This window comes from Lepidochelys kempii, chromosome 14 (assembly GCF_965140285.1).
Source record: "Lepidochelys kempii isolate rLepKem1 chromosome 14, rLepKem1.hap1, whole genome shotgun sequence".
Classification (NCBI taxonomy): Eukaryota; Metazoa; Chordata; order Testudines; family Cheloniidae; genus Lepidochelys; species Lepidochelys kempii.
In genome coordinates, this window is record NC_136393.1 from 13,159,867 (window position 1) to 13,174,514 (window position 14,648).

General features: G+C 42.6%; 1 protein-coding gene across 4 annotated transcripts in view; it reads right to left on the reverse strand.

The window, feature by feature from the left end:
* LUC7L3 (LUC7 like 3 pre-mRNA splicing factor) overlaps positions 1-12,816 on the reverse strand; it is a 47,500-nt gene extending 34,684 nt beyond the window's left edge. For 2 of the 4 annotated variants that reach the window (XM_073311351.2, XM_073311354.2), the window contains exon 1: positions 12,624-12,811. In XM_073311351.2, coding sequence (XP_073167452.1) covers positions 12,624-12,722 — 99 coding nt within the window. In that variant the 5' untranslated portion in view covers positions 12,723-12,811. Of the gene's footprint in view, positions 1-12,623 lie in introns of all 4 variants that reach the window. The other 2 variants (XM_073311349.2, XM_073311350.2) reach the window with 2 other exon arrangements.
* Positions 12,817-14,648: the final 1,832 nt, after the last annotated feature.

A 14,648-nucleotide genomic window follows, 5' to 3' on the forward strand; every position in this document is an offset into this window, starting at 1 on the left:
GTGCCACAAGTACTCCTTTTCTTTTTAATTAATTAAATGTAAATAACTAGTGTTGAGATACTACATACATACTACGATTCCCTGCAAAACACTAAAAGTAACACACTGGACCCTGTTTGCACCCCAAACGTTGTATTTTCACACTTCAAACTCAGTTTAATAGTTGATTTCTAAAATTCTCCCACTTATGTGGAAGACAGAGACTCGCCCATTCCTTTTTACAATTTTTGAAGTAATGAGAAAATACAATTCTTTCACTATAAAATGCATGTCTACTATGAACAGAGAGTCTAAAAGTGGCATGTTTTTCTCTCAGTGACGCTACAGCAAGTTTGCTCAGTAACAAATATGAAGACTTTTTATACACTAAATGGCAACCTCAACTTGGGATATTCAAATCAAACCTGACTGGACTTCTTTCTGGCTTATCCTTCATCACCAGTAAGATTTCTTATTGAAAATTAATTAACAAGTCTGTTAATATATGAGGCAGACAGCAATCTCTCTCAGTACTAGATGAGTATTGGTTCTGTGGTAATAATAGTAGTAAAAAGTAGTTTATTTCACTAACAGGCCATTAAAAAAGCAGATTTGCTGAGTAAAATGCCATATTTCTAACCATAATCCTAATTAGTGACAAGAAGAATGTCTTTCTTTGAAGAGAAACAATCGATGGCAACATTAATCAAGCTCTTAACGATTTAAGCTGACTTCATCAAGAATAAATTAAATCTCAGATGTGGTTAGAAAAGGCTATTCTTTTGTAGCCATACTTAGGCCCTGATCCAAAACCCATTCTAGTCAGGCTTTAGATCTGGCCATAATTAGCAATGGGTGCTTTTTTGTAAGTGCAATATAAGGTGCAATGTGTTATGGGGAGACACTGGAGAAATACAGGTAAATAGTAAGTTGAGAGAGTAATTCATCCTTTTTTGCTTACAAGTAAAATTAGGTTACATAACTGCATTCAAAAACAAAACAATGTAAAACTTCAGAGCCTACAAGTCCACTCAGTCCTACTTCTTGTTCAGACTAAGACAAACAAGTTTGTTTACATTTACAGGAGATAATGCTGCCCTCTTCTTATTTACTATATCACCAGAAAGTGAGAACAGGCATTTGCATGGCACTTTTGTAGCCGGCATTGTAAGGTATTTACGTGCCAGATACGCTAAACATGCACAAGCCCCTTTATGCTTCGGCCACCGTCCCAGAAGACATGCTTCCATGCTGATGATTGATGTGCGTTAAAAAAAAAAAAGCATTAATTAAATTTGTGACTGAACTCCTTGGGGGAGAATTGTATGTCCCCTGCTCTGTTTTACCTGCATTCTGCCATATATTTTATGTTATAGCAGTCTCAGATGATGACCCGCACATGTTGTTCATTTTAAGAACACTTTTACTGCAGATGTGACAAAAAGGAAAGAAGGTACCAATGTGAGATTTCTAAAGACAGCTACAGCACTCAACCCAAGGTTTAAGAATCTGAAGTGCCTTCCAAAATCTGAGAGGGACGAGGTGTGGAGCATGCTTTCAGAAGTCTTAAAAGAGCAACACTCCAACGCAGAAGCTACAGAACCTGAACTACCAAAAAAGAAAATCAATCTTCTGCTGGTGGCATCTGACTCAAACAATGAAAACGAACACGCATCAGTCTGCACTGCTTTGGATTATCATTGAACAGAACCCATCATCAGTATGGACACGTCCTCTGAAACAGCAGTTGAAGCAAGAAGGGACAAAGTATTTTTAGCGCATCTGGCATGTAAATATCTTGCAACCAGCTACAACAATGCAATGGGAACGCCTGTTCGTACTTTCAGGTAACATTGTAAAAAAGAAGTGGCAGCATTATCTCCTGCAAATGTAAACAAACTTGTCTGAGCAATTGGCTGAACAAGAAGTAGGACTGAGTGTACTTGTAGGCTCTAAAATTTGATTGTTTTATTTTTGAATGCAGTTTTTTGTACATAATTCTACATTTGTAAATTCAACTTTCATGATAAAGAGACTGCACTACAGTACTTGTATTAGGTGAACTGAAAAATACTATTTCTTTGTTTTTTTACAGTGCAAATACTTGTAATAAAAAAATATAAAGTTTGCACTGCACACCTTGTATTCTGTGTTCAGTGCGATTAATTTCTGTAATCGCTTGACAGCCCTATATCTAACATGACATATCCTCCCACCTCAATTTGAGAGCTGGGAAAGGCTTAGCTCAGGTATCAAGGTTATTGTGATGCTACTAAACCAAATGTGGTTTTTTAGCAAAAACTGGGAAGTCAAAACCCAGTATTTTTGTATTTCCAATGTAAGAACAAACAACAGCACCCAAACAATACTGAAATGATTTTATATGTCATACAAAACCAATAAAGGGCACAAAGACTTTTATCCTTATCAAACAAGATGAGGAGGAAAGGGAAGTATGATTCTAAGGAGTAGGAATACATGTCAAGATTTTTTTAAAGTAACCTAAAACTCAATTCTATCACATATAAGACAAAGATGCTCTTTGAAAATAACTTTTCCAGCTTCCAGCACTGTGAATTCCTGGGGAAAGCTTAAAACAAATGTAACACACACACAGACTTACTCCAAGTCAATTATAGTACTGATGGGTGCCAAATTAGATGGCTTGATCCAGGAGGGTCAGTGTCTTGAAAAGCTGCATAGATAAAGTTGAGCAGGCTTCAGTACAATTAGATGCCACTGTGAAAGAGCAGGCATAACACCTAATCATGCTGGTATCATCTGTGATTTAAAACAAACAAACAAAAAAACAACACTACTGTTTCAAGCCCACATCTTACTGGACAAGGTGTGTAGCTATAACCTATGGGCAAATTTTTCCAAAGTGGGTGTTACAAAAGCTCAGCAGCTCAAAAATCAAGCCACGTACATATTAAGGGCCTAAATATGGATTTAGTTGCCTATCTTGAAGGACCAACATTTGAAAAATTTTAGCTTGTGCTCTGTGGGCTTCCTGGCAGGTAAAACCAAAACCAAGCCTTATCTCCTTTTAAAATACAGTATTACCAAAAATTCTTGGCTGTACCTGCGCCAAGGTTGGTACGGTCAAAATCTTATCTACCTTGCTTTGTAAGACCAGTTGTTGATGCAGTCCATGTAGTTGCTCTTACAGGAGTATTTCTGAAGTATTATTGAAGGGAAAAAAAAATAAAAATTGAAGATGAAGGTCAACTGTTTGTTGTGCTGCTTTCAAGTACCTAACCAACCAATGTATTGATATAACGAAAAGGGGGAAAGATTTATTAAAGAAAACTTCACTTCAAGATTCTAAGTACTATATTAGTTATGAACTTATGGAAAACTATGAATGATTCCTTGACAGCATTCCTTTTAAAAATGGCATGCTTGAGAAGCCCTATTTTTTCCCCACAGAAGGGCAAGCAGCCCGCTCTGGTAGTCATCCTCAGCTATATGTGGCTATATTTACATGTTCTGACTCCAGTAATAGCATGTGCTCCATGCTGTACAAAAAAGTTTTGTACACACACACAGAACAGCAGCTTACTTCTCTTCCCTAACTTGGGATAGTGAAGCAAAGAGCCATACCTCCCAACCTAGAAAGATTTCAAGAGTTGAAAATGTGACTTGCACTTTTAAAATCAGATGAGTGCTCCAAAGCAGGCAATTCTGATTGTTACACCATGTTATAAATTACCACTAGGGACTGGTATAGAAGAAAAAAAAATTACTACTTCTATTAGTATCAAGTAAATATTGAACTACATGGACTCTTTCAAGAAATGGTTTGAAGAACACTTGAGTGAAGAAAAATCATGCAGTATGCCTGAATCAAGGGGCAGGGGGGGATCTATTTACAGTCATCAGACAGCTAACTTCTCCCCCCCCCCATATTTATATTATAGTAGCCTCCTTATGAAAAATTTTCATATATTTAACCAATTGGTTCTTTATCTTTCCCCTACACAAAGCAAAACTGAGTGCAAGAAAAATTTTAGTTACGATAACAGGTACAAAATCTGGTCCTTGATTATCAGAGCTGACAGAGACAAGAAGCAGGTTCATGAACTTCTAACAGGGACACCAAACAAAACTCTTGGAACTATTACTTTGCTCTCCACTCAGAATTTCCCTTAAATCTTCAGCAACAGACTTTGCTATATGCACCTATGATGCTTATAACCACATAGCAAGAGATTACAGACTGTCTACTTCTCCTAACAAGTGCTTTTCTTTTTTCACGATATGCAACATCTAACCAGAATAAGAGATAATCAGAACTCTTAACTATGTTGGGCCCTTTTCCTGGAAAACTGAGGTATTAGCAATTATTTGTGGTTATGACACACTGTAGTAACAGTGTTTTAAACACAGCTGAGGAAATTTCTTCACTCCAAAAGTTATGCTACAGTGGTTTGCAAGCAATGTAAATAATTAGCACTTATTCAATTGTCTTGCAACTTTTTACTGTTACAACATGTGAACCTTCTCAAGTCCCCCAACAGAAAGGAAAAGGTCCAATATACTGCTGAATTCTCTCTCTCTTAAGTCTCACATTTGAATAGACTCTAGAATGGCAGAGTGCCACAAAGAAATACTTAACACTTTACGTCCAATTATCTCAAACCTGTTCAGAAATCTTAATCCTTGAACACCTCTATGCAGTAGGCAAGTATTACTCCCCATTTTACAGATGAGAAAACGGAGGCACAGAGAAGTACCTCACCCATGGCTCCCACAGCAATTCAAGGGCTTGCCTACACAGAGAAATTAAATTTACTGGCAGAACTATCCCAGTATAGCTCCCTGCATAGACATTTATTCCAGAATAAGAGTGTCCACATGGGGAGTTATACCACAAAAACTACAGCCGTACAATTATACTGGTATAGTTCTGCCAGTAAACTGTCCCATGCAGACAGGCCCTAAATGGAAGGGCTCAGAATAAAACCCAGTAACTTGAATGTCTGTACTGAAAACATTAGAAAAAATTCTCTCATATGAGGAAGTGCCATGGGGACCTTAATGTTCATGTATGTGAGAGGGAATTGTTTAAAAGAATCTTATAAAAAATAAAATCCTTATCAACCCTAGCAACATCAAAATTCTATAACTTGCAAAGAATTAAATACATCTCCCTTTGAGGAACAAAAAAAAAAAAAAAAAGATTAAAATCTGTGAAGGGTTCTAAGTGCATCAAATCTATTTAGATCCTAAAACATCCCTCGTTAGCCACTAAGAAGCAAAATAAATTTAATGTTTAAACAGCTAAGGCCTTTACCAAAACTAAACTAAGTTTTCAGTATAAAGAGAATTTATGGTTCAGCCATTTGAGAAGGCTTGCTCTCTCAGTCACTACTACCCACATTTATTTGGCCATGCCTGTCTCCATCCTGACCCCCCCAAATAGCTACATTTTCCTTGAAGAACCCAAGAGCACCTCATTAGATGTGCAACATTTTATTCACACTTGAAAACCACAGGTTTGAGTATCATTGCTCTATAGCAGAGGTTCCCAAACATTTTTTTGCTGAGCAAGCCGTAGGAGCTTCATGCCCCATGTGTGCCCCCAGCTCAAGTGAGTGTGACAAGAACCTTACCAGGAAGCAGGTGGCCCTGGAAAGTGAGCCCACCCTAAAGACCTGGAGAACCAGGTTCTCTCAATTTCATTTCATTTTTTAACACAGGGCTCTACCTAACAGCAGTCAGATCCTTGCATGCCACTGATAACCTTGCTGTGCACCTCTACTCCAGAGTCATGTTTTGTAATCCAGTTCCATAGCCTCACCAGAGAGTACAAGTTACAAATAGAAGTGAGCTGTAGCTCACGAAAGCTTATGCTCTAATAAATTGGTTAGTCTCTAAGGTGCCACAAGTCCTCCTTTTCTTTTTGCGAATACAGACTAACACGGCTGTTACTCTGAAACCTGTCAAATATACTTTGTATTTTTGGTACCCTGCCTTCATGGGAGGATCTATAGAAATAAAAAATACATTCTGATTCAACGATTACGCAACGAACACCCAATTAGAACAGAAAGTAGGATTCTATTTAATGCTGATCAGGTTAAGATGAAAATACCTTAATATATTTAAGCTCTCATTGAGTTTCATCTTACATACAAAATAAAAAACTGATAGTCTTAAACCTAGAACTAACCTTATCTCCTGCTATTTTGAAATACACTATAGATGGCAACAGGAATCTCAAAGTTTTACATCAGTGTGCACTTTACTCTTGTCAAAGTTAAACAAAGTAAAAACCATAACTGTCTGACAAAAACAAAGAGGTGAAATCTGTCCTTGAAATGTTTGAAGATAAGCATGTTTTCCACTGGAGTTTCAAACCAAGATCCAATTACCACACACAATTCAGTTCTTACTACATTATTTCAAAATGGCTTGAACAAATTATAAAGACATAAAAATGAGTAACCTCATGAGAACTAAATTATCAGTGTTTAATGTTTTGTATTGTAATGTTTTCACTTTGTTCCCAAGTACTAAAACCCACACACTTTGCAATGTTTTCCAACTCCAGTGAAATCACACACATTTCAAAATGCTAACAGTAGCCTATGCTTCGGACATGGTTCTTTTCATCCTCCTCCTACCAAAAACCAAAGGACTCTTGGCAATTACAGGATAATGGTTCCAAACTTCTAGAAGACAAGAGTACACTATTATCTAATAACAGTTTGATTAGTTTTTCACTAAGCTGGCATGAGAGAGAACAATCAGCCTTCTAATGGGAGCCTTGCTTTAACCCTACCTGAACCATGCAGAGATGCTAGACCTACAGATTACTGAGATCCATTGTTATAAACGTACTCCTCTTGCACTACCTAATGCCTTTCATTTAGATGGAGTCCAAAGCTCTTTATTTATGTTTTTACAATCAGTGACATTCATAAACGCAAGAGAATTTGTATGCATTGTTAGGCTATGTCTATACAACGCAGCTTTTGGCGACACGACTGCGCTGCTACAGCCGTGCCACTAAAAGGCGTGCAGTGTAGCTGATGTTTGTTGGCAGGAGAGCGCTCTCCTGCCAACAAAAATCTCCCACCCCCCAATGAGCGGTGTTAGTGGTGTCAGCAGGAGCGCTCTCACCGTTGTTCATATTGGTGCTTGTCGTTAGCAAAACTTTTATCTTTCGGGGTGCGTGTGTGTGTTTTAACACCTCTAAACGACTTGGCAGTGTAGACAAAGCCTTAATGCCACACAGCTAAAATTTAAAAAACAAGAAACATGAAGTTTAAGGTTTCTACAGCAATATTAATGCTTTCATGTTGCGCAAGGAATATTAAATATCAGGGGGTAGCCGTGTTAGTCTATATCCACAAAAACAACAAGGATGCAGGAAGTGGTTTTTTACCCACGAAAGCTTATGCCCAAATAAATCTGTTAGTCTTTAAGGAATATTAAAGTTATTTCTTGATTTTTTTTTTAAATTTAAACTGTACAACGTTAGACCTGTATTAGCATAGAAAAACACAGTAAAGAACACCCTTGTATTCTAAAAGAAATAAGAGAAATTATATGGGTAGGCAGCTTCCCGGAGGCACAGCTATGTTTCTGATAAGTACAATTGACTGCGAAGCACACACTCCCTTAACTGCACTAACCTACATTTCAAGGAGTGTGCATTTAATAAAGACATTAGAGTGGTGCTTAAATGAATTGCACAAATGCTTCTATGAAAGCAGGAAGCAAGCAGATTTAATAATTTTATTAAGATGATGCTGAAGTAAAAAGAAAACAGTACAGAGTTTAAGCATAGAAGTTTCTGGTTATCAGGGAATAAGGTACAGATTATCAAGGGGTGCGAAACTTGGTTTAGGAAGGGGTGGTGTAAGGAATATATAATCTGCAATCTCCCCGATTGGGGGTAAAAGTTTAATGGGTCAAAGTATAGACATTGAGATATGGAAGTATATTGTCTATATAATGGCTATGTTCAGGTGTGGCATATATTGAGTGGATACGATGATGAGGATGGATTTTCCCTTATTTGGTGGGATTTAATGTTCAGTGAGTTTTACTAAACACATTCCCCACCAGACTGAAAGGGTTCAAACAGCAGTCTGTGAACTTCCCACTGGCCAGGGGAACGGTAGCAGACCACCCACTGCTCTCTAAACAATAAAGTTAAGTAGCAGCCTGAGGGCTGATCTCCAAGACCTTGTCTATATAGGCAAAAGACCTATGTTTTTCAATAGCATCAGTTTAACTCAAGTGAAAGTTCCCAAAGATCTTCTGTACTTTCCACAGTATGCATCCGATGAAGTGAGCTGTAGCTCACGAAAGCTTATGCTCAAATAAATTGGTTAGTCTCTAAGGTGCCACAAGTCCTCCTTTTCTTTTTGCGAATATAGACTAACACGGCTGTTACTCTGAAACCTTACTTGAATGAAAACACATACACTTCATCCCCTCAAAACATGTTTTTTACCTGCATAGATATGGTCCAATTCATCTATTTCAAAGTACCAGGATCTAGTACCACCAGTGCATTCTGAGCTCAAAACCACAGGGAAATTTTGAACTGAATGCCTGGCTGAATTACATGTTCAAATAAAATAAGAGTATTATGAAAAGCATGCATACTTCTTGAGTTGTGAATCCTTCCTGTAATACATACCTCTAGATGTAACATTTTGCACAAGTAATTTGTAAACGGATATAAACTTTTCTAAATCAACATTCCACACAAAGATGGACTACAAGCTATCAGGAACAGTATCCCCAATAATGTCACGGCAAACCTGGTGGCTGAACTTTGTGACTTTGTCCTCACCCATAACTATTTCACATTTGAGGACAATGTATACCTTCAAATCAGCGGCACTGCTATGGGTACCCACATGGCCCCACAGTATGCCAACATTTTTATGGCTGACTTAGAACAACGCTTCCTCATCTCTCGTCCCCTAATGTCCCTACTCTACTTGCGCTATATTGATGACATCTTCATCATCTGGACCCATGGAAAAGAAGCCCTTGAGGAATTCCACCATAATTTCAACAATTTCCATCCCACCATCAACCTCAGCCTGGACCAGTCCACACAAGAGATCCACTTCCTGGACACTACGGTGCTAATAAGTGATGGTCACATAAACACCACCCTATATCGGAAACCTACTGACCGCTATTCCTACCTACGTGCCTCCAGCTTTCACCCAGATAACACCACATGATCCATCGTCTACAGCCAACCTCTACGATACAACCACATTTGCTCCAACCCCTCAGACAGAGACAAACACCTACAAGATCTCTATCAAGCATTCTTACAACTACAATACCCACCCACTGAAGTGGGGGAGGGATAGCTCAGTGGTTTGAGCATTGGCCTGCTAAACCCAGGGTTGTGAGTTCAATCCTTGAGGGGGCCATTTGGGATCTGGGGCAACAATTGGGGATTGGTCCTGCTTTGAGCAGGAGTTGGACTAGATGACCTCCTGAGGTCCCTTCCAACCCTGGTATTCTATGATTCTATGAAGTGAAGAAATAAATTGACAGAGCCAGAAGAATACCCAGGAGTCACCTACTACAGGAAAGGCCCAACAAAGATAACAACAGAACGCTACTAGCCATCACCTTCAGCCCCCAACTAAAACCTCTCCAACGCATCATCAAGGATCTACAACCTATCCTGAAGGACGACCCACCACTCTCACAAATCTTGGGAGACAGGCCAGTCCTTGCCTACAGACAGCCCCCCAACCTGAAGCAAATACTCACCAGCAATCACACACCAGAACCACTAACCCAGGAACCTATTCTTGCAACAAAGCCCATTGCCAACTCTGTCCACATATCTATTCAGGGGACACCATCACAGGGCCTAATCACATCAGCCACGCTATCAGAGGCTCGTTCACCTGCACATCTACCGATGTCATATATGCCATCATGTGCCAGCAATGCCCCTCTGCCATGTACATTGGTCAAACTGGACACTCTCTACGTAAAAGAATAAATGGACAAAAATCAGACGTCAAGAATTATAACATTCATAAACCAGTCGGATAACACTTCAATCTCCCTGGTCACTCGATTACAGACCTAAAGGTTCCAATATTACAACAAAAAGACTTCAAAAACAGACTCCAAGGAGGGACTGCTGAATTGGAATTAATTTGCAAACTGGGTACAATTAACTTAGGCTTGAAAAGAGACTGGGAGTGGATGTGTCATTACACAAAGTAAAACTATTTCCCCATGTTTATTCCCCCCCCCCCCCCAGACGTTCCTGTTAACTGTTGGCAATGGCCCATCTTGATTATCACTACAAAAGATTTTCTCTCCCCCTCCCCCCCTGCTGGTAATAGCTCTACTCTGAAATTTGTCTATCAGGGTGTCAGTGTTGTGATCAATCCATTAAATCCTAACCTACAAAAAATGGAAAAACCCGATCTTAAGCAAAGTTTGGAGCTCAAAATGGGAGAAGTATCAGAGACTCCATGAAATCCACTATGAACTTTGCTACTGATTTTATGGGGAAGGAGCTGATACAGTTGACTGTGATGGGTGACAGTAAAAACTCTTAAGGTAGATACCACTGAGTAAAACAAAAAAGCATCTGGGAGGGAAAAAAATTTCCTGTACTAAACTGCTCAGAAGAGGAGTTAACATGTCAGAGCCACATATAAAGGAAATATGAAAGTATATTGCTAAATAGTAACAATATTGTAAATGAAAAATCCAGAAGTTCCAAGACAAATTTGATTTGTGAAAATAAAACTCTCACATCAGCAAAATCTTCATTTCCAAAGGATCTCAAGTTCTTCATTATCCTCTGTTCTTTAGGTAGTTAGCATGTCCTCTATACCAGGGGTAGGCAACCTATAGCAACCGGGGGCTCTGCTGCTGACCTGGGGTACCAGCTGCAGGACACAGGTCCTGGCCACCGGTCCGGGGGCTCTGCTACTGGCCTGGGGCTCTGCAGCTGCCCACAGCTGTGGCCCACTGGCCCCAGCCTGGGGCAGTGAGGGGTACAGCTCAGCACTCCCACATTAAAAACTGTTCCAGCACCACTGTACTGGGATTTTTAAAGTCCTGCTTACATCACTATCACGCCACGTGGAAGAGTGCACTGCATCTGAAGTTGAGATTAGAATGTACATGCAAGAACTGGAATCAGAATTTTCTGACAGATTTCAAGATTTCCAGTGATTTGGCCCAATGCTTTCTTTTCTAATTAAACTTGAAAAGTTCAACGAAAGCTACTTGGATTTGTCTGTATTTCAGTGGATAGGTGTTGAAGATTTCGAAATGCAGCTCATTCATTAAAAAAGCTCAGAATTGTGGGCATCAAAGTTTGGAGATCTGCAGAGTGCACTTGAAGCTACCGAGACAGATCATGGGCCTCTATTCTGACCTGCTGGACATCCCTGTCGGTGAAATTTAACTGTTTGAAAAAAATTGTGATTGCAATGCTCTCAGCATTTGGTTCCACATACCTGTGTGAACAGATATTTTCACACATGAACTTTGTCTTCTGTCCCTCTCGGAGCCAGTTAACAACTGATCACCCAGAAGCCTGTGTGCAGCTTAAAGTATCCAAATACATGCCAGACATCAGAAAACTCAGCAAGGAAAAGCAAGGGCAAGGATCACACTAAACTGATAAGACCTACATTTTGATTTAATTTTAAATGAAGCTTCTTAAACATTTTAAAAACCTTATTTACTGTACATACAACAATAGTTTAGTTATATATTATAGACTTATAGAAAGAGACCTTATAAAAACATTAAAATGTATTACTGGCATGCAAAACCTTAAATTAGAGTGAATAAATGAAGACTGGGCACACCACTTCTGAAAGGTTGCTGACCCCTGCTCTATACTATTCATCTCCCACCCCAGCACAACCAAACTGCAGTAAGACCTACCCAGAGACTTCCTCCTCCTCAAACTCAGGAACGACCCCTTAAAAAACCCCTCCACATGCCATGCACACACAGGCTTTAAGAAACTTTTCCTTCCATCCGATGCAAAAGAACTCTCTCCCGCATAAAGAGCTAAACACAGACCCTCCCACCTTCCTTCCTCCCCTCGGACTCCCGCCATAAGCAGACCCCCGCCGCCCCAAACCCTACGACCGACTCATTTTTTTTAACTAGTTATTTCTTTACCGGCACAAATCGCCTCACACAGTTAGCAGAAATCCCTCCTGCACTAAGTTCCGAGCAGAGTCACGAGAGAGCACCCCCCCCCCACCCCCAATCCTGGTGTGAGCAGACCCGCCCCTTTCCAACACTCCTCAGTCAGGCTACTACGGATCCCCTCCCTCCTCCCACGCGAGTCCTCATAAGGACTAGGGCCCCCCATCCAAGCCTAGCCAGGCCCACCGCATTTTCCTTCCCTACCTCCCGCCTGTTTCTCATCCCCCAGGGCCATGAAGGGCCCCAGCCCGATGCAGAACCTTGGCCCCAGCCTACTCCTCCCAGCCAGAGCCCCGCAGAAAGCCCCCCGCCTAGCTCCCTCGTCTCTGCGGCCACAGTCCCCTCCCCGGGCCGGCGGGGCCCCTTCGGTCCTCCGCGGCGCGTGTGGGTGATTACGACAAAACCAGGCCTTGAGGGCCGGGAGGAGGCGGCTCCGTTTCACTCACGCTCTCGTGGTCCCACCGCACGTTGCTGCGCTTCTCATCCGGGGCCAGATTCCTGTCCCGGCCCATGAGCTCGTCGAGGAGCTGGGCGGCCGATATCATCGTGTCCTGATACCCGAGTGGCCCCTTGCCAAGCGCCGCCGCCTTCGCCCCCCCGCCCCACGCTCCTTCCCCGACCGACCGCGCGCTCGCGCTGCCGCCGGAGTGACAGAGACAAAATGGCGGCGGCGGCGGCGCTCCTAGCTCTTCCCACAATGCAACGCGCGCCCGCCGCGGTCTCGCTAACCGCCCCTGGGGCCTGTCAGGGCTTGGGCCTCTCAGTCACATAGGCCTCATCCCCGGCCTTGCTCGCTGGCGGGCGGTGCTGTCTTTGTGGCGAGGGTCTCGCTGAGCTGTCTCTCTCCCATGCACCCCGATGCGGAGGGTGGCAGTAAATGTGCTCAGAGCGCCCTCCGCGTGCAGAGAGCCCTTCACATTGCAGTGCCTCTCTCTGAGACAGGCCACCGCGTCGGCCGTCCATCCTGCTATGGAAAGACACCTCCTCCGCCATGCAGGCCAGGGCTTCGCGGTGCCCTCCAACAGCGAGATCGGCGCAGAGGTTATCATAGAATCATAGAATATCAGGGCTGGAAGAGACCTCAGGAGGTCATCTAGTCCAACCCCCTGCTCAAAGCAGGACCAATCCCCAATTTTTGCCCCAGGTCCCTAAACGGCCCCCTCAAGGATTGAACTCAGAGCCCTGGGTTTAGCAGGCCAATGCTCAAACCACTGTGCTATCCCTCCGCCCACAAAACGGTCCCTTCAAGGATTGAACTCACAACCCTGGGTTTAGCAGGCCAATGCTCAAACCACTTGTATGGAATCTTGGTGGAGCTAGTCAATGCCAAGCCTACATCCCCCAGCTGGGAGCGGCTTACCTCAGGTAGCTGCATGGAGGTACCACTGACTGTGCCTTGTCTCCACTCTGGTCTGGTCTACGCTAGGAACTTACATCGGCACAGCTACGTCACTCAGGGGTGTGAAAATCCACACCAGAGAGATGCAGCTGTACCGACCTAACCCCTGGGTAGACAGCGCTAGGTTGACCTAGCTACCACCTCTCGGGTCTGGTCTACACTAGACTTACATCAGCATAACTACATCACTCAGGGGTGTGAAAAATCCAAACCCCGAGCGACATAGTTATACTGACCTAACCCCAGGTTTAGACAGTGCTATGTCGGCGGAGAGCTTGTCCCATCAACATAGCTGTCGCCTCTCAGGGAGATGGATTACTACACTGACAGGAGAGCTCTCTCCCGTCGGCATAGAGTGTCTTCATTAAAGTCCTACAGTGGCACAGTTGTGCCTATGCAGCATTGTAAGTGTAGACCTGCTCTCAGGGCGGTGAATTACCTATGCTGATGGGAGAAACCGTCCCGTTGGCGTAGGTAGGGTCTGTACTTAAGCACTCGAGCAGTGGTGCAGCTGCACTGCTGTAGCATTTTAAGTGTAGACATACCCTCACTCCTGTTAACTGTCTCAATGTCAAGTCACAGGTGGTTTTGCAGAAAAGGCACAGTCACGCTGTTGGGAGACATTGTTGCACCACCGCAACACAACTAGACTTGGCACCTCTGAGGTCACAAAAACAGGACATCCCTGAGCTGGATTTGGGAAGGGGAGCACAGAACGAGGGAAAGGAGATGGTTCCTGGGAGGGAGCGGGCCCTCCTGGGCAGGGTGAGGAATGGGCGTTGGGGAGCTGATGTCATGAGCTCTTTTTTCTGCTCTCAGCAGCTTGTTGGTCAGGTAGAAAACAGCAGCTGTGGCTTAAGGGCTCCTGCTGGGGAGCCAGCGGAGCAGCCTGGCGGGAGGAGGAGTAGCATTAGCACCATGGAGGAGGAAGAAGATGTAGTAGCCTCAGATGTGACTCAGATGGCAAAACCCAGGACTTTAAATGTCCTAGGAGGACTTACAGATTTCCTAGGACACCATCTGAAAAAAAGGTCTGATCCTAGGAAAACCTGAAAAGGTAGCAACCCTAACC